Here is a 23,758-nt window from a genome sequence, read left to right on the forward strand (position 1 = left end):
TGATGTATCTCAGAAGCTGGTCTAAAACTGGCAAATGAATCACTCCCAAAACTCAGGACTGTCAGAAGTACGTGGTATACTTCGCTCCTCTTGGCTTTTCCTAGATCAATGAACAGCAAGGAGTACATGTATCTTTTAAACCTAATTCTAAGTTTCAATTCTAGATAATCCACCAAAATGCTTCTCCCTCTGGAGAGAGGTTGCAATAACAAATGTGTGCCAAACATTATTCATGTTAATCAGTACGCTATTGGAAAACAACCAGAGACTATAGCAATGAGGAGAGTGTAAAAACCTTACCAGTGAGAAAGCCACTGGGATTCATTCTGTTATTTAGAGGGGCTTGCGGAGGATTACCTTTGTTTTCAAGAAGAGCACCTGTCCATACACCCAGAACTGAGTATCCCAGTCTATCCTAGCAGAATGAAATTTCCAGCTTGCATGGCTGCAGAGGTAACCTTCCAAAACTGTAATGATAATTACAAAATCTGTCTGAATCTTATAACTGCCTGAAACTCAGCGGTATGAACTTTTGTGTTCCAATTAATTTGGCCTCAATATGTCCAACTACTACTAAACCACAGATTACTTTTGGTAGGTAGGTGTATGTGCGAGAGAAGGCAAACTATGTTGGCCAATATGGGTGCTGCCAGAAAAGAAAGTCAGAGGAAAGAAGACAATGTAGATAGAGGAGTGAAAGAAGGAAGGAAGGAGAAGAAAAGCAGAAGTAGTAATGTATTTGAGGACAGCACACTGTACAAATAACAATTGCTTGGACCATATATAAAGGACAGACTTAGTTTTTCTCCACCCCTTGCCGTGATCTTTCTGTCATCTTTTACCAATGAGTGAGCAGCCCCGTGTGACTTGTGGGCAAATGTGGAGTCCAGAGTTCATTCTCTGCCTTGTGAACTACCGTTTCACAATGCACTGCAGTTCCTGACCCCGCTGGGGATTCCTGCCATGCGCCCTGCACTTCTTGCACATGTACTGCAATTCCTCCAGCTCTGCAAAGGCAGGATGATAAGAGTGTGAGAGAGACCCCACTGGCATCTCAAATACGCTAACAGAACTACTCCTCATCTCTAATTCCTGCAGACTCGAGCTTGCTGTCCTGGTGAGGATCACTCAGGAACTCACATGCTGCCTTTTCTCAAGGGGACCGTGTTTCTGTCTCCTTGCCTTGTTCCTGAGGGGACACAAGGGCTGTCCTCTCCACTGCCTCCTGTGAGGACTTCGATTTCCCCCTCCAACTTCTTCCTGAGGTACTTGCAGTGTTTTTACAGGATATGGGCTCCAACTCCCTTTCTCTGATCTTCTGTCCAAAAGGACTTCATTGCCATTTCCTTGTCTCCTCTTGTACTCCAATGGGGTACAGCTTTCCTTATTTTCCTGTCTCAGAATTGTTCCTGCAGAGAGACAGCTTTTCTTCTGATCTCCTCCTGTTTTTTCCCCACATGTCATAAAATTACAGCCTGGAACTCATTGAACAGAGTATCAGTGTTACGAATTTAATAAAATTCAAAAAGGGATTGTATAAACATACATAATTTATATGGACATCAAACCCACTCAAAGTTATCACAGTGAACAGCAAAACAAACAAATGAAGAAAATTTCCAAAACAAAGCCCACGCAAAACCTCAAGACATAACAACTCTGATGTTTCAGGGCTTAAATTGATCTCTAACTAACCAAGATTAGGATGAGACCTAAAGCAGAGGGTGGATAATCCTGTGTCTGCCTAATGCGAAGTTTCTTGCACTTTCCTCAGTCTATTAAATTTCAAAGACAGGATACTGGACCAAATGGATTTGGTCTTTCATCCCACCACTGCCATATTGCTCTGAAGGGATGCTTTGGGCTCCTTCTTGCTTGTCCCTTCCTGTTTTTTTGGTGGAATCCTTGAACTCTGCAGCTTCCCCTTGCCTGCCTCCCCCACTCTGCACCATCCCCTCTAATCCCCACAGGGGTTTCTATATTAGTCTGAGTGGCTGGATAGGTCTCAGCCTCCATCTGGGGGGATTAAACTTAATTTATCCTCTTAACTCAGCAACAACTTCCTCACCGAATCCTCTCCCTGGCTTTGCCTTCGCCCCAGCGCTTGGCTACCACTTCAGCCCCGTCCCTCCCAGGCAAACCAGGGAAAAAAGGACGAAACCATGATCCCAAGTGTCAATGCCGATACCCCCTGAGGAGAGGGGCAGCCGACTCGGGGCCCCGCAGGACGGGAGGGTCAGAGGACGGGGGTGGGTGGGCAGGCGTGGGCAGGGGGTCCCCGCTGAGGAAGCAGTGACACAGCGCCCCAAGGTGCCCGGCCGGGTCCCGAGTGTCCTACCCGCGGGCAGGGCTGGCCTGCCGAGGGGACATCGCCGGCGGGGGGCGGTGGGAGGGGTGGGTTGCCACCCGACGCGGGGACCATCAGGGCCGGGCCGTGGCGGGGGTCTGCGGCGCGGCGGCAGCGCCCCGCGGGGGAGGTGCCGAGCTGTGCCCAGCGCCGCCGCGGACGCCCCACGGGCGGCGGTAATCCCATCAGGGGGCCGGACCCAGCCTCCTCCCCCCCTTCCCTTCCTTCCCTTCCCTTCCTTTCCTTTCCCTCCCCGTCCCTGCCCGCCGCGGGTACGCGCCCCGCCGCTCCGCTCCTCGCCGCTCTGCACCGTCCCCAGCCCCGCTCCCCGCCCGGCTGCCGTCCAGAGGGGACGCGCGGCGGCGGCGGCGCCCCTCGCCCGCGGCCACCACCGGCCACCCCCCTCACCCCCGCCTCCATCCCCACACCTCCCCGGGCCGGGCGGCGGCGGGGGGAACGCGGCGCACATGGAGGTGCCGGGCCGCTGCCGCCGCCGCTGCCTCGCCTCGCTGCTGCTCCTAGCTTCGTCCATCGGGTGCGCGGCGGCGGCGGCGCCGCCGCGGAGGAGCATCCCCCGCCGGCAAGGTAGGGCGGGCGGCGGGGCCCCGGAGGGGGGGGGGGCGGGGGGTGGGAGATGCCCTCTCAGCGCCCGGCGCTTGCACCCAGCAAAGTTTCGCGTCCCTTTAAAACTGGGCTTTGCCGCAAGGGCGTGTGTGCGTGCGGAACTCCAGCGGGGCCGTGCGGGCGAAATGAACTCGTTCGTGAGCGGACCGAGCCCGCGGCGGGGGCGGACGGGGTGTCCGGCGCTCCCCGCCCTTCCCTGCCAGCCCCTGCTTTGTCCTCCCACCCGCGGGTGGGAGAGGGTGCCCGGGGAGTGTGCCGGTGGAGGCGGTGGAGTTGCGGGACCGGCGTGCCATCCCTTTTCTCTCTGGCGTCGTGCGCGCCGTGCCGGTGGGTTCGCCCAAGTTACAGAACAAGACCCGACTGGTGCTGCTGGGGGAGGACGCAACTGGCACAGATTTTATGCGTTCCCCTCCCTCCCCCCCGGAGCCCGCAACCTGCGGTGCTGCGTGAGCAGAGTTAGGAGCCAGGTGAACCTCCGTGCCAGTCAGGAGTTACCTGCCGGCAAGGCTGTGCTTTGGCTGTGACATTTATGCGTGTGGTAGTGAACAACGTAAGACATAGAGTAGTAAACGTGAAAGAAAAACGGCTAGGGAAGCAATGATTTCATAAAAAAAAAAAAAAAAAAACCAAAAAAAAAACCCAACCCCAAAACTAGTTATTCTGCACCAAGCATGATGTGGGGTGCTTCAGGGTCCTGCTTCTGGCTGAGCATTGCCTGTGACGTGCAGGAGAGTTCCCACGGCTGTCATGGAGTTTTGCACGTTGATGAAGGTGGTGGTACGTGGTCCTTAGTAGCTGAAAGTTAAAAACCTGGACTCTGAGCAGCTAGTACAGCCCTTGCAGGCTGCCGTGTGTGAAACAGTAAGGTAACGTGTAAGCAGTGAGAAGGGACACAGCGCATGGCGAAGTTTGACATTCTGCATGCTAAAAACATTGTGGTGCTTAGAGAAAATATTGATACACAGGACAGTTTCAAACACCGAGAGTGACCTGGAATATTTGAGACCAACACCAATTTTTATCATTAACTTCACCGATGTCGGGTCAATGGAAAATATAACAAGTTTAGTAAATTCTGCCTTAGCTCACAAACTGTTTGCAGGATCAGACTCATTTTGTATATATTCCACAGTGTTAAAAGATTGTATTGATGGTTTTTAGAATCAGTACTGTGCATTTTCTTGCTTTTGTGAGGAAAAAAAAATGCCTGTACAGTTGGAAACTTAATACTTAAGTACAGCCTGAGCTTAAAGCCCTTACTGGACAGACGGCTAATTTTACTGGTCTGACCTTGTCTCTTGGGGATCTAGTCCCATGATCCTTGGTTGTCATAATAGCTACCATTAAGTACTGGAGGAAATTAGATACACAGTAGTTGTGAATGAGATGATTAGTAGTTTGCATTAAAATACTAGATAGTTGAAGTTGAGGATGGAAACGTGTAAATGTTTTTAAAGATTCCTCTACCATACTGGCGTACTTATTTCCCCTAATCACAGCAGAATGACAGACCTAGTGGAAATGTATTTCTATGCGTTGAATTAAAACAATTTAAAACTTGGAAACAAATTGTTTGTAGGACTGCGGAGGAGACGAATGAATTTGATAACATTTTGTGTATCTTAATTTTGTTAGCTACACATTGTATGTTAGGGTTTTTTTTAATAACTTTAATAACCTTGTTTCAGGTTCACTGACTGATTCAGTTTTCCATTTTCTATTTTTTTTTTCTGTATAAGAAGTAGCCAGTTTTATATGGGAACAATTTTTTCATAATCTGTGCAAACATTTGAAAATCCACTTGTAGCAAGACTTGAAGAGGGAAATCAGCCAGTTTGTGTGCAGTAATGTATGATTTAAATCCTATCTGCATTCTGCCAAAGGCTATTGGAATTGTGGGCTTCCAAGAATCCCGTGGCTGCGTCCCTACTGTGAAATGTTGCTGTCAAAACACTGAGAACAGGTACAGTTCCAGGTAGCTCATATCTCTGCCTTGTTCTGCGGCATATCACATGCTGGGCAGTTAAGAGTGAGAGGGAACAGTCATTTACTCGCACATCCAAAAGTAGTGGGTGAACAAGAGATAAGATAGCAGAAAGTTCTTTAAGATTTTCTTTTTTTTTTTGCCTTTCACTTTGCCCTTTTAATAGCAATAGAAGTGAGACTTGTACAGGAATTGTAACTGAGGTGAAAGCAAAAGGTTGTATTGAGAGACAAGTGATAAAACTAGTTCATCTTCAATAATGGGAACTGACTGGGATGTCCTATGGGTGAAAAGAAAGAAAAGATAGTGAAATGTATCTCCATTTTTCCAAGTTTTTCATTCAGGGCTCAGCTTACAAGGACCAATTTTGTAATCCCAAGAAAGCAGCAGAGAAAGAAATCTGCCTGTGAAGTTAAAAATAAAGTATATAGTAAAACAGCCACAAATGCAACTTCTTAAATTAGACTTCAGGGGAAAAAAAGATGTCGTGCTCAAATTTGAAACATCCTGATGACTGCTAAACTCGTTTGAACATTTATTTACAGTTACACGATACATTTGCTGGAGACAAGGAAACGGGATGACAGACGCTTTGGGAAGGGCTTAAAACAAATCCTTAGACACCGTGTGGTGAATAGCGTAGTTGGAAACAGATTAGGCTGGGATTCTCTAAATCTTGTACTCTCAGAAGTTGGCACTTGTGCTGCTGCTTCCACATTGTTTTCTTGCTTTTGCCTTCTGAAAGACATGGGTTTTTGCAGCTTCTGTTTAAAGTTTCAGTCAACTGGTTGAAGGCTGGAAAGCCTGAACCTAGCCCCCAGTGTGTAATACTGCGACTAACATAAACACGATAATACCGAATTTTAATGGTTCTATGATTTTAGAGGATTATAGGCGAAAGAGCCAACGACTTAGCTGATTTCCCATGGATGTTCATGGCATGAACTTATTGCACTATGTTGCATTGTTACTTTTTTAGTTTCAGAGTGTAAAGCTCCAATGCCCTATAAAATAGTAAAACCATTGAGTTGGTCTGCATGGAGAAAATAAAATATTCATATCTGATGCTTAGGAATGCTTTTTTTTTTTTAATATATATTATGCTTGCCAACTAATATAGACAAAGAATTGGGCTTGTATTGTATCTATTTCCCAGATGTCCATAACAGTAGACATCGCTGGCTTTGTGTGTAAATGCTGGAGGAATCAGACCGGATAAGGTCTGAAGACTTTACAAGAGTGTAGCACTCAATATTAGGGCCAGATTTTTGAAAGAGCCCAGCTCCCTGGTCAGCCCTCCAGTAAATGACTTTTTTTTCCAAAGAACTTGGCACTGCAATACTTGAATTCTTTAGAAAATCTGGCTATAATAAGAGCTGCTGGATATGGAACGCTTTTGAAAGTCTAGCCCTATTTAGGTATCAATATAGGTCAAACTACCTTGAAAATGAGGCCTACAGATAGGGAAAATGTAGCAATCTTTGGGAAGGAAGGTGCTTATTTGAGTTTTTTAAATATTACAAATGTTTTTGCAACACCAATAGAGTAAGTTGGAATTCACTGCCATAACAAATCCTGTACGTAAAGTGTGCAAGGGTGGGGTTGAGCTGCTGCTGAATGTGAAGTGTCTGAGGAAAAATATGAGTCCAAAGCTGAATGATTCCTAGCACGAAGGCTGCAGAGCTGGCGGAGACAATGCATATCTGTGAGCTAAAACTAATAAAGAAGATGTGAATAATTTATTCGGGTGAAGATTAATATCATTCTTCTATTGTTTCAGACATAAGCCAAAATGCAGGCTGTCAGACCACGCTGTTCGATGTCTTCAATACCAATAAAATCAACCAAGCACTAATTAGATATATGTTTTTTATCGCATTTGGGTGTAAGTTGTGTCACAACGTTGTGTGACGTTTTCATTTTGCTTGGACTTGCTGTCATACCTTTTGTGCCCATCTCCTGGTCAGCGCTGACCAATCCCTTCACCACCTCGCGCAGATACGAGCGTTCCCCTAATACCTTCTGGGGCAGCAATGGGAATGCACTGATCAATTTCACTTGAGCATGTTGCTTGGTATGTCACTGCTAATCCCTCATTTTGAAGTATGTTTTCTCATTTTAGTTTTATTTGCAGCAAAATGTGTTCTGTCCTTTCTATCCTGAAATCACTATCTTCCTCTCTAAAAGGAAGCTTTCGGGAAATGTTTTTCTTGGGCACCACTTTGCCAATGCCCCTTCTGAAACTACTATACAGACTTCCACCAGTGTTCAGAAAGGTAAAACTAGCCAAGAAATTTTAAAAATCGGTGGTATTATACCTATACCAGATACTGGAGTTCCCAGTGACGCTTTGAAGCGGAGGGGGTTGTTTTAGAGTTAAGGCACTAGAGTGAGCCTTGGGAAATCCTTCTGTCCTAAGGCTGCCATGCTCTTGCTTTGAGGGTTTGCCAGTCCCTTCCCAGGCCGGATTTTCAGTTTTCAAAATGGGGTTAGAGTGGTTTTGTGCTTTTATCCTTTTCCAACCATGCCACATTAGACAGTAATAGGACTTCTGTAGGGTGCTCAGCACAGCTGTCCCCCAGTTTTAGTCAAGGTTGCTAGGCATTACTTTAGTAATAATACACAGGTGAATGCCTCCGTATCTTCCAGCGTAGCTCGCAGAAAAAAAACCACCCTCTTTTTCTCTGGCAGATGCACAGTGACACTGGACTAGATGGGGCACAGCATTTGTACCGTGTGCGGCTCATTAGGAGTGAGCACATCTGACGATCAGATTCACCTTCTTAAACTTAGTGTCAGGGATTCTGAGTGTCAGTCAGCCAAAAGCCATCCTGAGGAGCAGGAGAGTACCCTGTTGTCTTAAAACAGAAAATTTCAGTGGACGAGTTCCCTTTAGTGCCCCACAAACTCATCAATTAGCTGAGAGTATACTTGAGAGTTTCCCATTCCTCAGATCGTGCTTATGTTGGGATTCAATCGTACGCCTGATTCTGCTTGCATCCCTTTAATGTGACTTACTGAAAATAAAAGTTAAAAAATAAGTGGGTGACTAATATTGTTGCTTCATGATGGAGACTCAAAACAAGACTGATAGGACTTTTTCACAGTTTTTCCACCACAGTGAAGTGAAACACTAAAATAAATGGTTATAGAAAGTTTTTCTCATATTAAAAAATTATTAAAATATATCAAAGATGCCTGTAACCTGAGTAAATTACTGTGAAGAAGTCTTTGCAGAATTTATTATTTCATATATTAAAGAGTGTGCAATTTGGTGTCATACTAATCTGTGAATGTTCAACAGTGGTCTGTGATCATGTAATAAAGGACTTTCTAAACCACAGGCACACAGGAGACTATGTGAGCTATGTGATCTTTAATAAAATTTCCTAATGGTTTTCTGTGCAAACAAATGATCTATCTAAAAAATCCTTACAAACCAAACAAAACCTCAAACCTGTTCTTCATAATTCTAACTGAAAGGAAATACTTTTGGGTAAGAATAGGCAAGATTTGATTGCCTTTTATTTTTTATTTGTAGTGAAGATGCTTACACGTGAAAACCAAATTGGTTATTTCAAATAACATGAACATTCAAATCACAGCAAAAGATGAACATTGTTTTTTCAGGCTTTTCAGAGGCACTGAGCTGAGAACAAGCACAGCCAAATTCATATTTGAAAGTACCTGCTTCAGGAGGGTGTAGGCCACTGAAAATTGGAGGCTTAGGGCGAAAGCTCCATCGCAACCAGGTAACTAACTCAAACCTAGGTAATGATACGGTGTGTGATGATCCATAAAACTCTGCAGGTGAGAGGCATATAGTGTGAAATACACAGAATTCACACCAGTTCTGCTGAGCGCAGTGTGGCTACTCCCGGCAGCAAGGCCTACTCATGAAGAAAGCCCCTCAGGATATTGGCCTCCAGTGAAAGAGAAATCCACACAATATTGACCCAGGGAGACCTTTATTCAAAAGGAAGAGGACAGCTATGGGGCTCTGGGAGAAACCTTTTCTTCTGCTAGTGACTTACTGCCCATGTAATTGGTTGGTCAAAATACACCAGCTTTGCTTTCTTAAAAAGTTCTTTCATTCAAGCATTGCCAAAAGTTATCCTGGATAATTTTTAGATCTAGAAGAGAGAACAGTGTGCAGGTGCTAACGTATTCTGCGCCTGGCTTTCTCGGTGTATCACTAAGTGGTGATGGGGTGTCTTTCAATTTTTATATATATATTAACCTTATAGTTAACAAACACTTTTTAAACGACAGTGCAGATATCAGCTATGTTAAAAGTAGTTGTACTGAGAAGGGGACACCATGCATTTCTGAGTTTCCCTGTGTCCTCAGAGGATGGTCAGACTGGTGTAACTCACACAGAAAGATCTCCAAGGCTGGAAGAATCCCAAGCCAAATTATTTTTCACACCTTTCTCGATTTTTAAAGTCATTTAAAATTGCTGGCACCTGTGAAAGTGATGGTACAGTCAAATATCGACACCTGTGTACATTTGGAACTTGCAATTTGAACTGTCTTTCTAAATGAGGGGAAATGAGCACCTTGTTGAGCATGCTGCTTTCAAGTACAGAAATCATTCTGATTCTTCTGATGTGTCAGAGGCATTATTGCACATACAAAGTTTTAAACCAAGACTGGCTTTGTGTTGCTGAGCTCAAAAATCTTCTGAAAAAAAATCCTAAGGGCAAGGATTATAGAGAATTTCACTCAAGTTGAAGTGGTTAAAATGATCTTCAACTAGAAGATCATTTTAGGAAAAAAAAAATGAACAAAACCCATCAAACTGCAAATGATGGAAACTAGGTGTCCAGGACCAGAACTTTTATGGTTTAATTGGAGATAGAAGAAGCCAGAATTTGTTACAGAGAATAGAAATGTTTCATCTCTGTTTCATATTCTGCTTTCTAAATAATCACAGGAGAAGACAACATGTTTCTAAAACTGAGCAGGCTTTTTATGAAGATGACTATTTATAGAGATGGTGGCATTGCAGCTGGTACTCCAGCCATGAAGACAGAGTCCAACGTCTTGCTGGCATTTTTGGTTCCTGTTCCCCTTTTGTGATGTTCCTGTTCCTGCATGAACCTGTTGCGCATGGGTTGCTACTGTTTTCATTTTAATTGAACAGTCATAATGGCAGCACTATGATATGGTGAACTATACAGTCAAGGACTATAGCTCTCTCCAGATATGTGCTAATGGACTTAGTAGGCTGAGATGATGGCGTTCAAGCCATTTACCTCTGCAAAGTCATAAGATGTAGTGATCATGGGGAGGATAGAAGAAGAAACCTGCAGAATATGAGGGGAAGAAAATCACTGCTGGACAATGGACTAGACAGCACCTAAAATGGGCAGAAAGGAGAAAAGAAAGAACCACTTAACCAGCTGATGCCAAAAGAAGGTCATGGCTTGAGTGGTGAGGCAGCCCTAGTAAGGGTTTGGGCCAAACCATTGGACTCTGCAAGCTGGGGTGGAGCAGGGAATGCTTTGAGAGGAGTAGGGAGTGTTAGATGTTAGACTTTGTGGACATTGTGACTGTGCCTGGGTCATTTGCTGTTTGTTCTCTTACATATTTGGTTTTTATATATGCTGAGATGTATTTCCACACCTCATTGTCTCTTGCAGCAGAGAAGGTTTCATCCCTCCCAGTCACTATCCCAGCTTTCACATCCCACTGCTTGTTACTGGCTCTTTGGATACACAGCCCTGTCCCACACTACATTAGTGCGGGGATTCAGGTTGAAAAAACACATCTATTTCTGTCACTTGATAGAGACAAAGAATTTCCTCTGTGGTTTTTTATGAATACTGCTGGTGAATGGAGAGACTTGCTGACTGCAGAAGGTAGTGAAATTATGCCATTTCTTACGAAGGAACTGAGTCGGAGAAGAATTTCCTGCTCCTTGTGAAGATGCCAGGTTTTCTCCCTGACCTGGCCTTCAGCAGCCTGTAATAAAATCACAGTTGCAATCGAGCTGATTTCCCCACTCAGGTTGGGATCGCTGTGCAGTGGCAGTCCTGGTGGATGTGCCCTTGCAGCGAAAAGGCCAGCAGCACCCTGGGCTGCATTAGGAGGAGTGTTGCCAGGAGGGAGGTCATCCTTCCTCTCTACTGAGCACTTGTGAGACACATCTGGAGGATTTGGTCCAGTTCTGGGCTGCCCAGTACAAGAGAGACATGAACATACTGGAGTGAGTACAGCAAAGGGCCACAAAGACAATTAAAGGACTGGAGCATCTCAGGGACAAGGAGGGCTCTAGGTGAACCTGCTTTAGCAGTGGGGTTGGACTAGATGATATTTAGATGTTCCTTCCAACCCCTGCCGTTCTGTGAGAGGCTGAGAAGAACAGTTCAGCTTGGAGAGTAAAAGACTCGGGGATCTTGTCACTGTATATCAATATCTGATGGGGGCAGCAATGGAGATGGAGCCAGGCTTTTCTCAGTGCTGCCCTGTGAGAGGACTGGAGGTAATGGGCACAAACCGACACAGAAGAAATTCCGTTTAAACATAAGAAGAATTTTTTTTACAGTGAGGGTGACTGAGCACTTGCCTGGAGAGGTTGTGTAATATCTCCATCCATAGAGATATTCAAAACCCAACTGGGCAAAGTCCTATGGATTATTGAAGTCTGTTGCACAGAAACATTAGCATGCTGTTACTTGTCTTCAGCTACTTTCTAATACTTATGTTAGACCTTCCAGAGACTTTTTTTTTTTAAATGGTATTTGAAAACTGGTGAAGTAGCTAATGAGAAGGCTGGCATTACCAGGGCAGGCAGGACCATGGCAGAAGGCAGGGCCAGCTGCAGCCCACCGGCTGCTGGACACATCCGCAGGGACAAGTCAGGCCTGAGCCCGGCCAGGATATCCCAAGCCAGGAAAAATGTTGAATTTAGCATTCAAGCAGCCTGTAGACTGGAGCAGGGAGAGGTGAGCCTCAGTGCTTCCCCTTCTCTGGGAAAAGGGACCTGGCTACTATTTTCCTGTGCCAGGCCAAGATGCTGTGGAGACATTAGGGGTTAGGGCAGCCATGCTCCAGCACTGGGTTGTTGACAGCTGAAGCACAAGACTGGTTTTAGGGGCGCGAGATTTTGACTCGGGCTTCCAGGAATGCGCCTGAGGTTATGCAGGTGGAGTGTTTTGGTGGGGATTTTTACAGGCATCTCTACTGCATTTATACTGGAAGTGGAAAGCTCTTCCATCGGGAGAAGTAGTTCACCGAGTTATCTCAGATGCAGGCACAGTGTATGCACTTCTGGTAGTCAGACTGGCCTCTGCTCAATAATTAACAAAAACACGAGCCTGTAAGAATTATCCAGGGATTGCCCTCTCTGTTCCTCTTGACAAAGGCAGGACAGGTATAAACTAGACCTTTGCTCAGAGATAATGGTGTCCCCTGCTTTTAATAACCTTCAGCACCAGGAATTCCCCAAAAGCTGTTCCAGTGCATAACCATCCCCAGCTAGAAGTTTTTTTCTGTATCTAGCTCTATAAAAGAATATTAAAAAAATCAGGTTTTGCTTTTCCTTCTCACATCTGGGAGTCACTGTGCACTGTGCAGCGCTACCCTCATTTCTCCTGCCCTTCTCTGCAGAGTTGGAGCCTTCCTGGGAGCAGGGCCTTGCTCTGGGGAGGAGCGTGGGGAGGGGAATGGGGCTTCCCACCTCTGCCCTTCTCTTCCGTGATCTGCGGGGCCAAGGCAAAGCAGGAAAAGCCATGATAACGTCACCACTGACATGATGCCTGTTCATTTTTAATGGGATTCACTGTGTTGCACTGTAGCTTAAGTTCAGAGCTTTGCCTCCTTCATTCCTCTTCCTGAGGCTATAAATACCCCGATGACTGTCACCTCAGACGTACCTGGGGCAGATAACGGTTGCTATATACTGCATCAGAAAAACATCACGTGGGTCCAATCCTGCTATTATGATGGTGTTGTGGGTTGTTTTTTTCCTTGTGTTTGTTTCACTATTTTTAAATGACTAAGAAAGAGATCATGTTAGTCTTTCCAAAGGTTTGTGCACTGCGGTCTGGGTCAATAACCATGCTGCCTCTATAGGGCCAAACCACGTGCAGTCTCTGCGCGGCTGCTCACTGTGGCAGCGTGCAGGTGGTCCAGTGGATTTCCTCTTGTCAGGATCTAGTGCACTAGCAGTGAGTGGTAGGGGACTCATTCAGAGCAGCACCTATCAAGATTTATCCGTTTTTTGATGTTTTCCATGTTGATGTTACTGCTCAGGGTTCAGGAGCAGGAAAGATCGGCTGAGATTTTTCAGTTTCAAATCATCGTCCTTTGCAGTTGTTGCAGCTGGGAGATTCTTGCTCTCTTACGTACCACTGCTGGGCAGTGGGAGCTGGAAAAAGCTTCAAAGAGATTAAAAGATGGCACATTTTTTTCATTTAGGATTTCCTGACCTTTTTCAGTTTGTCATGCGCTCTTCATTCCACTGTGGTGTTTGCATAACCTCATTTAGTCTGTAAAAAGAAGGAAAACAAGAAAAGACCCTTTTGCTGTTTATTGTTTTACAAATGAAAATTTCACCAATATTTCACTGTGAGAGTGAATGGGCCATAGTACACTTTGTTTTACCTGTAGGAGTGGACAGACTGTTTTATTGAAAATGGCTTTTTCAATGATAAAGTGCTATTTCAATAAAACTCAGATTTTTAAATGAATTAGTGAACAGAACTAAACAATGTCTGAAACAAAAGAAATCTAAAGGAATTTATCTTTCTGGAAAATGTTTTGTTCTAAAAACTTCAATTTAGAATTACTTTGAATTGTTTTTCATGAGGTTTTTTATTCCTAGATCCTTATATTGTGACATGTTAGTAGTTACAGCTGGCATTTCATTAACGCGTTTCTCTTGTGTCATGGGACACAAATAGGACCACATCAACCTGGAAAATAAGGAGTCCTTCGGTCACTACCTCTTAGCTGTTACCCATAGAGTTTTAAAAGTAAAATAATGAAATGGTTATCTCATTTCATTGGCCTATGCCCTATCATTGATAGTAGTACAGAATATGTAGTATAAAGATTTTGATTTTCTAAATCACAAACTGGTAAACATGAAATGAACCATCTGTTTTGCCTTAAATGAATTACCATATTATCACATGTGGATTGTATCAGTGAATTATTTGTATATTATTTCAGGATCTGTAAGTACCTCTGACTACCTGCATGCCTTGAAACAGCATAAACATCTAAAACGGAAGAAGATGAAATGCAAAATATAATTAAAGTTCTAAAATAAAATTTCCCAAGCCCAGTCCTTTCAAGTATTCCATTCATTAATATTTTAAAAAATACTGTTTTCAGTCAGTATTGGTTTAATCTCATTTGAAATTTAAATCAATTTTGAAATTTCCTCTAAAATAGTAGTCCAACTGTGATGATCTTTATCTAAGTCATCCAAAGCGCTTCAGATGTGAAGCTTGTGAACATAAGAGACGTATTTGTTTTGAAGTTGAGTTTTTTTCTCATAAATATTCCTAACTGTAGTAAGATTTTGGGGTCACTCCATGACTGGAAGGAAGGAGGAACTTGCCTGTGTTTGCACGAGCAGTTTTCTTGCAGTAGCTGGAGTAAAGCATCAAGCTGACGTAGTTGCTCCTGAGCTCTGCACGAGGCCAGCATGGTTAGCCTGGGAGCAGTAGGTGGATTCATTTGCAGTGTTCCCATTAAATACCCAAGCTAACTCTTCTGAAAATCGGAAGGGTAGACATGGAAGTGACATCTCTGCTGGTGGATTCAGTGATGGAAAGGAGCATCCCGAGGCTCTGGTGCATCAGTGACTGGCCCAGGCTGCGGGCTGTTCCCAGGAGGCACTTTGCCTGCGGCCACCCTGATGGCAGTCTATGGGTGTTTAATTTATGGGCCGAGGCTGTTGTATGTGGCAGTGGGAGCCACAGTGGAAATGTCACTTGTATCAATGGGATAAGCTTTTTTACGATTTCTGAGTTGCTTTTGTGATGCAAAACTTTAAATAACGGTAATTATTTAAAAATGGTAAAATTAACTCCATCTTAGGGAGAGGGCTCATGTATTCTTCAGCTCTCTTGGAGAGTGTTTGGTGACTTCTCCATTGGTTTAGCAGGTTTTGCATATTTTTAGAAGTACAGAACCAGAGAGATCTAAAAACAAGAAACAAAATAGCTGTAAGCAGAAAAGTAAATACAACGTTGCCAGCTCAACATTGTTTATCTACAGCCGCAGCCTTATTAACTTCTTGCATTTGGTGTAGTTTTACAATGTATAGTCAAAATGCGTGTAAGAGTGCTCCCACTTGATTGATGGTTTCTTTGCACGGGACCAAAGTCATTGCTTCCATTACCACTTTCATCAAAGCGTTTTGGACAATATCAAACTTTCTATGCCTGATGGGCCAGGAATGAGAATGACTGTGTTTCTACAAAATGTGTTTAATGTTATTTTTATATAAATTGATTCCTTTTTCTTTATGATCAGAACTAATCTCCATGCCTTCTTAGCTATTCACCAGGTCCAACTGCAGAGGACATTTGCAGGTGGGATCACCGCTGAGGCAGATCTTCAGAGCATGTACAAATACATGATGTATTGCACCTCCCTCGTCTGCAGGTTCCCACCTGGCAGGCTGCAGAGGGGAATAGACTCTGTTGTAGTTTTACACTATGCATGGTGCTCCCAGATTAACAGATTTCATATTGAATTTTGAGAAGAAGGGTATTTCTGACCTGGATTGCAGGAGGAACTACAAAACCCCAAGTTTTACCCTTGAAAACTATTTTTATTTTTTATAGTCTAAACATGACCTTTGACATACAGACATAAATGTTTAGACCAGTTTTAGTATCCATTTTTGGTGTGCGTAATACATGACGTTCTGTAAAATTTTGCAAAATACCTCAAGCACCCATTTATCTCAAAGCAATTTGTTAGTAAAACCGCACTATGTATTGCAACAGTTGCCATCAGCTGACAAACCGCTTTGATGTAGTGTTGCAGCATGATGGGTTCAAAGCCATGACATCTCCTGCATCTCAGTGTCATAAACATTGCTTGTGTCAGACCATGAAGGCACTTTGTCATGGTTGCAAAGAGAAAGGTCAGTCCAAAAATGGATATTTTTTCCTCTCTGCCGGGTTGTGCAAAACTCAGACTCTGGCAACCAGAAGTGACTCTGAATGCCCAGACACACATCAGTAAGCTGCAAGGTCAGGAGTGGTGGTAGTGGAGGACTGTGGGGACAGCCACACCACATGAGATGCTCCTCTCTGCCTTGCCCGCTCTCCTCCCCAAGAAATTACGCTGTGCATGGGGCAGGGCTGGCCCAGGTTTCCTTTTCCTCTTGGCTACCAGGTTAACCAGGAGGCAGCGTGGTACCCGGGCAGGGCGAGGATCCTGCAAACCCCCCACACCATCGTTTGACTGCTGAGCAGTCTGAGGCTGCTTGCAAAGACAGGACTAGGTGCTGGTGGTGTTTGCCCCTGGTTCCCAAGCATGCCTCCTGCCACCCTCTTCATTGCATGAAGAGAATTCCCCGACTTCTAGGGAGAATTAAACAAGGAAGATGGAAATACAGACCTCTCCTGCTCCTTGCTCTCATTTTCCCTGGCTTAAGTTAGTATTTACTGCTCCAATGACAGTTTATAGGCCGGTGTAACTGAGGTCAGTGTTTGGCTCTCTGTGTCTCTTTCATCATCTGCAAACTGGAGATAGTAGTGTGTAGCAGGGCTGGGTGAATAATTCATGGCGTGGCTCCCTATTAAACAGATGTTGCCTCTCTGTTTGCGTATAGTCTGCAAATGGATTGCATTTTTTTTTTCAAATTTATTTGTTGTTCCAACTTATTCACCAAATACTTTCTGTAAATAATTCTATTGGCCTGTAGTGCATTCAGAACATGAATCTGAAGCCTGCCTTATATGAGTATTTGTCATTCTTGGTTAAAATTTATTTCAGCAACTATGTCTCCCAGCAAACTTGTCTCATAGAGCCTCTATGTAAGTAATACAAGGACAGCATGAATATGTTAAGAGTGAATGTTTAGGGGGTGTTTTTTTTTCTTTACTACTGTTGCATCTGTAACACTAATGTGCCTCACCGGGTGTTGTGAAGATTGGAAAGCTCTTTTCTGAATGGGAAATGCTGCAGCGATACCCCGGCCCTGGCTGCTCTTCTCTGCCTCTCCTTTTGGTAGCAGGTGGTACGTGGTGGTGCGTGGTCCAGCTATTGGTGAATGCAGGGCAGGAGGCGAGCACAAGAGGTGGTATTCCGCTGTGCTCAGAGCCCCTGAACCAAGCCGGGTGTGCAGAAGATACAAACCTCTAGCATGCAACGGGTTGTCCCTTTTTCTGAAGGTGTATTAGGTTTTTTTATCCCCCGCTGTGTTGTTTCAACAATAAAAGGAAAAAAATTAAAAAGTTCTCAGTGAGGAGCCCATCACATGCAGTCCTTGTGCAGCCTTGCCCAGGAAATGGTCTGCTGGCAATTTTTTTAGGTAAGAATGGCTGAAGCTTCAGGCATAGGGCCCGAAAGGTGAGAGAAGTTAGGGTCTCTTAAACAGCATTTATATGTCCAAGATTTCTTCTAGTGTTGCAGAGAAATAAATGGATGAACGGGCCAAGAAAAAAAAGAGTCATCGGTGTTAACTGAGAGGTGTGGATGCCGACTGGCCACTCTTGCTCACTCACATTAAGAAACATAAACCAAAAAAGTTTCCTAGCAGTGAGAAAATGCAGGGTCAGTTTGAAAAAGGACCAGGATATCAGTTCTGCTCTTGTTTTAACTACTCAGGTATCGATGCTGATTGATACTGTACAGAGTTTGTAAGATGTTAAGTTTTTTTATTTAGCCTCAAATCAAATATGTTGGTAGAAGTGACAAGTGTAAATCTGATGTGGGATTGCTTCACATCTGAAAATTACCTTTACAGTAGCTTGGTTTTGCTTGATATTTTGTCAGAGCTAGTAGAAAAAAAAGGGAAAAGAAACAAGTTTCCTTGGCCTTTACTTAAAATTTTCATAGATAAGGGCATGCAAAAAAACAAGTATAGTAAAACCTTGAAAAAAATCAGATTGTTAAAGCATTTAAACAGTTCTCTGTTACAGTTGTTTGTTAGGTGGGTTTGGTTTCAAGAGCATGGACAATGGTGGTTTGGAGAAGTTGTGTTAAAAATCTTGCTTGGGTTACAGAGCAGACACTCTCCTCCACCTGCCCTTTCTCAGACAGTAAATGCAGCTGCTAACACGTTACTAGAGATGTGGAGCTCAGGGTTTCCTTCTTCTCCAGCCTTTATTTTTTGCAGTGGTTGAATTAGCCATTGTAGGTGTTGTGAGAGCAGTATAGCCATATAAAAATACCCTCCTCCTGCTGCAGCTGGTGAGAGATCCCACTGCGGTAACCTGTGTCTGGAGAGGGACAGGCGACACCTGAGGGGTCCTTTGTGCTCTTCTCATCAGGCTAAACTTGCTTCTCACTTAAATCATTGCACTTCCCATCCATAGCTGTCGTGAAGGAATTGAGGTTACAGAGGCTGGTGGTGATCAGGAGATGTCGGTGGCCTGTGAATGGTGTCTCTTGGCCTGTGCCAAAGCAGCAAAGGGCTGAAGAGGAGGCATGTTTTGGTTTTGGTTTGGTTTTCCTCACACCAGGATGTTGCTGTTGGATGTGAAGACTAAGGACGAGGTAGGTAAGGGGGAGGCTGAAGGTGTCCATGAGGTGTCCTGAGTTCATGAACAACTCCTTGCCACAGAGAGAGAGAATGTCACCCCTCGCCCCCTCTCTCCTGGCATCCCCCCGCTGCTTTGGAAGGCAGAGGTGGAGAGGGAAAAGGTGCACCCAAGTCAAATCTGAGCAGTGGGCTGTTTGACAGTTTGGAACGACGGCAGCACAAGTCTATTCTTCTTCAAAGCCTCACCTGCCAGGTGGCTGAAGTCCTGTGGCTTCTCATACAGTGCCATTTTGTTTTGAGCAGATAGACTGGGGCCTCCTCTCGACATACTGCTGGATTCACTGAACTGCACAGCGTTCAGCGTGCAATGGAGGATGCCAAAGCAGCATGCGAGCACCATCACGGGATATACAGTAAGTGATCCTCCGTGCTGCTGGTAGAGGATTGCAATACCCTACGTGGCCTCAGGCTACGCGTGTGCCTGGAGAAGCGAGCAGGAGAGCCCGTTCTCATAACAGATAGCACCACAGCTCAGACAGCGGTCAGGGGGCAGTGCGCTTGAGCAGGCTGAGCTGCGACTTTAAGAAACAAACAGTTCATGTTTTAGAAGCAAGCTACGATGGGAATTTGGGTTGGATGCCAAGGGCTTGCAGTGGATATAGATTGCTTTTCTGTTGTGGTTTTCATGCAAGGATCTCGGCTCTCTCTGCAGCTGGTAAAACAGTAAAGTAGAGCAGAAAATGTCGATATTATGCTGCGCAAATGAAGGGAGATGCGTGATGATTTCAGGGCCATTCAGATCCTTTGACTTGTAATTCCAGCCTGAGCGTTGCTTTCACAGGAATAGCTATTCCTGCTTTTCCAAACTACGCATCTAAACCTTTCCAGAGTGGCAGCAGGTACAGGGGAAGGACGGTTTCATGGTGTCTCTTCCCCTGATAGATACTGTACTGTATAGCATCCCCGGGAGCCCAGCCACAGCCTTAAATATCAAAAGTGGCTTTCTTTTATTCCCCACTATCGCAGTGGTGAATTTCGCTTAAAGAAGTGGAGTGATTTTCCTGGTTTAGCCAGCAATTTTATAGGGGAGGCTCTGAACCACTTCAAACCTCTGCCACGTTACCATCTGACTATTTGGCAAAACAGAATGGCTAGCCAAAACTGGGTACTGTGTTTTAGTGTGCAAGCAGAAAAACAATGAGCACTAATCTGCCATTCATTCATTTTTATTAGGTATCGCTTTATCAGGTATACAATGGCAATGAAACTCAGTCCCAAAATGGAAGTTAGTCAGTGGGGAATGAGCACCAAAGATGTGGGATATTTACTAGAATTTGTTGGTTTCCCCATCAACAAAAAACAAATAGCAGTTGGGTTTGCTGCCATTTTCTGTGGAAGGATTGAAATTTCTAGAAAAAAAGAATCCAAATTCAGTTTTATGTAAAAAGGTGGGAAGGAGAAAACTCGCGACTACCTTTATTATTAACATACACAGAAAGAGTGAGAAAATTCCCTGCAATAGGTGTTTCTGGTACACATGCCCCTGCATCCCACGGTCTTGTAAATTACACGAATGCAGCCCAGCTGCAGGGTTGTTTTTGTTGTTACAAAATCACCTGTAGTCTAGGACACTGAGAAGCACTTGCTGTGGCCAGGACCTGCCTCAGGTGGGCTCTGTGTGTAGTTGTGTCCTGTCTTCTGCGTGAAAACAGAGGTGCAGTGAGTAAGTGGCTTTTCTATAGGCGATGATAATTTTCAAAGAGTTGCAATACTTTATAGTCACAAATCATAAGTAGTTCTCACTGTTCATGCAATAGATCAAGCATCTGAGCCCCAGTTTATTTTTAGGCCTTGAGCTCATGTGCGGCATGATAATAAAACCAATGACAATCAGCACTGATGGTGCTGTACCCAAACCACCTTCACTTCGTCTTACTTTTGACCCTCTGACATCTCAGGGTCTCTGTGCACCACACAGCAGACTCTCCCTGGCTCATTAGTCTCCTGTACATGGCAACAGACATGATGATTTATGATACAGCAATTTTTATGATGACATAGCCATGTGATGTCAATATCTTCCTTATATGAAGTAAAATGCCTAACTTGTGCAGACCAGTTCCACAAGTCTTTAGCTGTCCGTGCTGACTGTGGCCAAATGATGCACGATTAAAGCTGTCAGTTCAAGTCAACCCTAAAAGCTAGGCTGTGTTTCACATCAGTTCAGCGTATACACTGTAAGATGGTGTCCTTTGGTCATGCTGACAACTTCTAGCAAATATGAAGGGAATGTTAAAGGGCGTTAGCTTTCAACACATTTGAAAAGGCAGGGGTTCATAGGCTCAAACAGTGTCCACAATGTGGTAACAATGCACTTGTTTTTAAGTCATCCTGAAGCATTGAGTTATTGCTTTAACTGGCTTGACTCTATCTTCTTCCCAAGGTCTTTTACTCAGAGGTTGAAGATCACAAAGCAGTTAAACAGCTCTCACACGATGTCCCCCTGAGTTTGGATATGCTTAGCATGGTGAGTATTTTTTTTTATCAACAGTCAAAACACTGGAGTGGAACTTGCAAGTGAGAACTTGCAACTGTCTACTTGTTGCTGATTTGTGAATTATGCTGAGGATCCAAGCCCCAGGTCTGCTCTGGGTATTGAGCAAAAGGAAATCAGTGTTTTTCTGTAATCTAGTCAGTGTGATACACTTTTGCTCCTTGTTGTCTAATTTATCATGTAAAGCCATTGGGACTTGCTTGCGTCTTCCTAGTACTGACCTTTGGCATCTACGAAAATAGAACTTTTAATTTTGAATATGCATTTTTTCCAAACGTGCAAGGGGAATTGCTCGACTGTATGCACAGTTAGAGTTGCAATGTCAGTGTATGCGTATTGCAGTGACTGGCACAGGCCAGTGTGAGAGTTAAAGGAGACACAGTTTTCAGTGTATTTTTGTCTCTGTGGCCTCCTGAAATACTGAATTTAAAGTTCAATAGTGTTGCTTTAGTTGAACTTGTGCAAGTCCACCGCTTAGAAGATTCCCTCAACTTCTGGGTTTTTTTTGTTCTTGAAAGCACTACTTTTCCTCCTTGCTTCCCATTTCCCCCTTTCTTTAGTTCTGTTTTTCATTATACCTCTCCTTTGCTTTCTTACTTTGCTTTACTTCACTCCCCTTCTCTTTCCTCCTTCCCTTTTTCTGTCCAATTTCCCCTCCCTTTTCCATTTGTGAATGAACACTCACCATCCTCTTCTGCTGCACGGCTGAGCAATTAGTGCCGCGATGAAAGCAGTTCCTCCGTGCTTCTGGATGGTTTTGATACTGTCAGCTTTTAAAGGGCGTTCTTGAAACATGCCGATGCTTTCTCAGTGCGGAGAAGCTGCTCTTTGAGTTCAGCAAGGCAGGAACAGAGATTTTCCAGCCTCTGCTTGGGCGAAGAGTGAGGGAGTATGGTGGGTTGGGTGCCGCGAGGGGAGCACTTTCGCACCGCGCTCTGCAAAGGGCAGTCTGTCTACGAGACAGCAGCGTTACCAGCACAGGAATCAAAGGCTTATGTGTGCACACAGAGGGGCATTGCAGGCTTTCCAATCTTTATTTGGCGATCTTTCTTCACATTTCAATTTTTCCTCCTTTCTCTTCTGCTCATCTTCATTCTCCTTTATTTCCTCACCCCTCTTCCTTCAGCCTCCGCACCTGATGTTCAGTGAAACGCATTCAGTGGCATTTCCTGATCCCTGCTGGGCAGTGCTCACAAACCTTCCCCGTGAGGAGCGTGAGTGAGGGGGATGCTCAGATTTCCTGTGGTTTTCTGTCATTCTGGTTGTTGGTTCTGACTCCTGAAGGTTTCTGGGATCAAGGCAAATGAAAGAATATTGTTGACATGATATATTATTTCTTTATTTATGCACTGTTTTCTCCCTTCTGATCTTCATCTTCGTATTCCTCACTTGCTTTTTTTTTTTTCCCAAAAAACCCATTCTTGCTGGTAGTGACAACATAGATCAAACAGCCCATTGTTTTTTTGTCTTAATCCTGACAGCAGTGATTCTTACTCACTGGGAGAACAGAGTCTGTATCCCAGTACTCATGCAGATGAATAACAGCCACATAGACTACTATATGCTGCAGCATTGGCCTTTTTAAAATTCCCTGACCTGTTACTTATGTGGTTTTGCCATCACTTTTTAGTATGTTACTTCATTAACAAGTCCTATTTGCTTTTTCTCAGGGTCAACTTGAAGGACAAGCAATTTTTGTAAGTATTGCTTCACATTAAACTTGGTTACGGCTGTGATTTAAAATGAAATTGGATGTTCCTGACCTGGTCTTTCCACAGATTCACACATAAAAGTTGATTGCAAACGTTGATTCTACTTAGCACTTATACAGGATCTTTTGTAGTCAAAATGTGGCAAATAGTAGCTAAAGCTCAAAATCCAGAGATGAAGAAGGTGGACTCGTGTATGTACATCAGCTCCCTTTTTAAGCAATGGATAGACTTTCAGTCATCAAAAGTATTTTTGGATGTCTGGTTTTGCTGGAGTTAATTTGTGTAAAAAGGGAGCTACACCCGGGCAGTGAGAACTTACAGGGGACAGGGACAGCTGGGTAGCCAGACACACAGTGACAGGGAAGAACAATGTCTGGCAGTGGGAGAGGAGATGGAGAGGGAAAAACCTGAGCCAGTCCAGCGAGAGCCGAGGAGGAGGAGCGTGGGAAGAGGCCAGCCACGCAACGCCCAGGAGGAAGGAGTGGGAGACGAACAACTAGTATAAAACAGGTTTGAAAGAAATACCAGCGCTCTTAGTGGCTGTGCAGCTGGTGAATTATTCAGATTAATTATTTCCAGTCCTGAACTCAGTCCAGTCTGCTTCCTATGAGCAGTAAATGGATAGGGTTTATTGTGAGGGGAAGCAAGCGGGAGGTGCTCGGGTTTGGAAGGATAAGGGCAGTGATTCCAGTGTTTAACTGAAATCCCTAACATCAACAACCTCTTGCAAACTTTTTTTTCCTGAGAGCTATTCTAGGAATGGTGAAATCCCGCGAAGTTGGTGGATCTCACGCAGCTTTCATGGTCCGAATTAAGGGAAGTTAGGTTGGACTGTAGGAGGCTGATGTCCAGATGA

The 23,758-nt window shown here is 44.3% G+C and overlaps 1 protein-coding gene across 4 annotated transcripts in view; it reads left to right on the forward strand.

Annotated features, from left to right (window-relative positions):
- Positions 1 to 2,814: 2,814 nt before the first annotated feature.
- EGFLAM (EGF like, fibronectin type III and laminin G domains) overlaps positions 2,815 to 23,758 on the forward strand; it is a gene marked incomplete at its 5' end in the record, with an annotated part of 73,704 nt that continues 52,760 nt past the window's right edge. For 2 of the 4 annotated variants that reach the window (XM_082497261.1, XM_082497259.1), the window contains 4 exons: positions 2,815 to 2,932; positions 18,937 to 19,049; positions 21,080 to 21,163; positions 22,861 to 22,887. In XM_082497261.1, coding sequence (XP_082353387.1) covers positions 2,815 to 2,932; positions 18,937 to 19,049; positions 21,080 to 21,163; positions 22,861 to 22,887 — 342 coding nt within the window. The remainder of the gene's footprint in view (positions 2,933 to 18,936; positions 19,050 to 21,079; positions 21,164 to 22,860; positions 22,888 to 23,758) is intronic. The other 2 variants (XM_082497262.1, XM_082497260.1) reach the window with 1 other exon arrangement.

Source organism: Vanellus vanellus (genome assembly GCF_965231255.1).
Source record: "Vanellus vanellus genome assembly, chromosome: Z".
Taxonomy (NCBI): Eukaryota; Metazoa; Chordata; class Aves; order Charadriiformes; family Charadriidae; genus Vanellus; species Vanellus vanellus.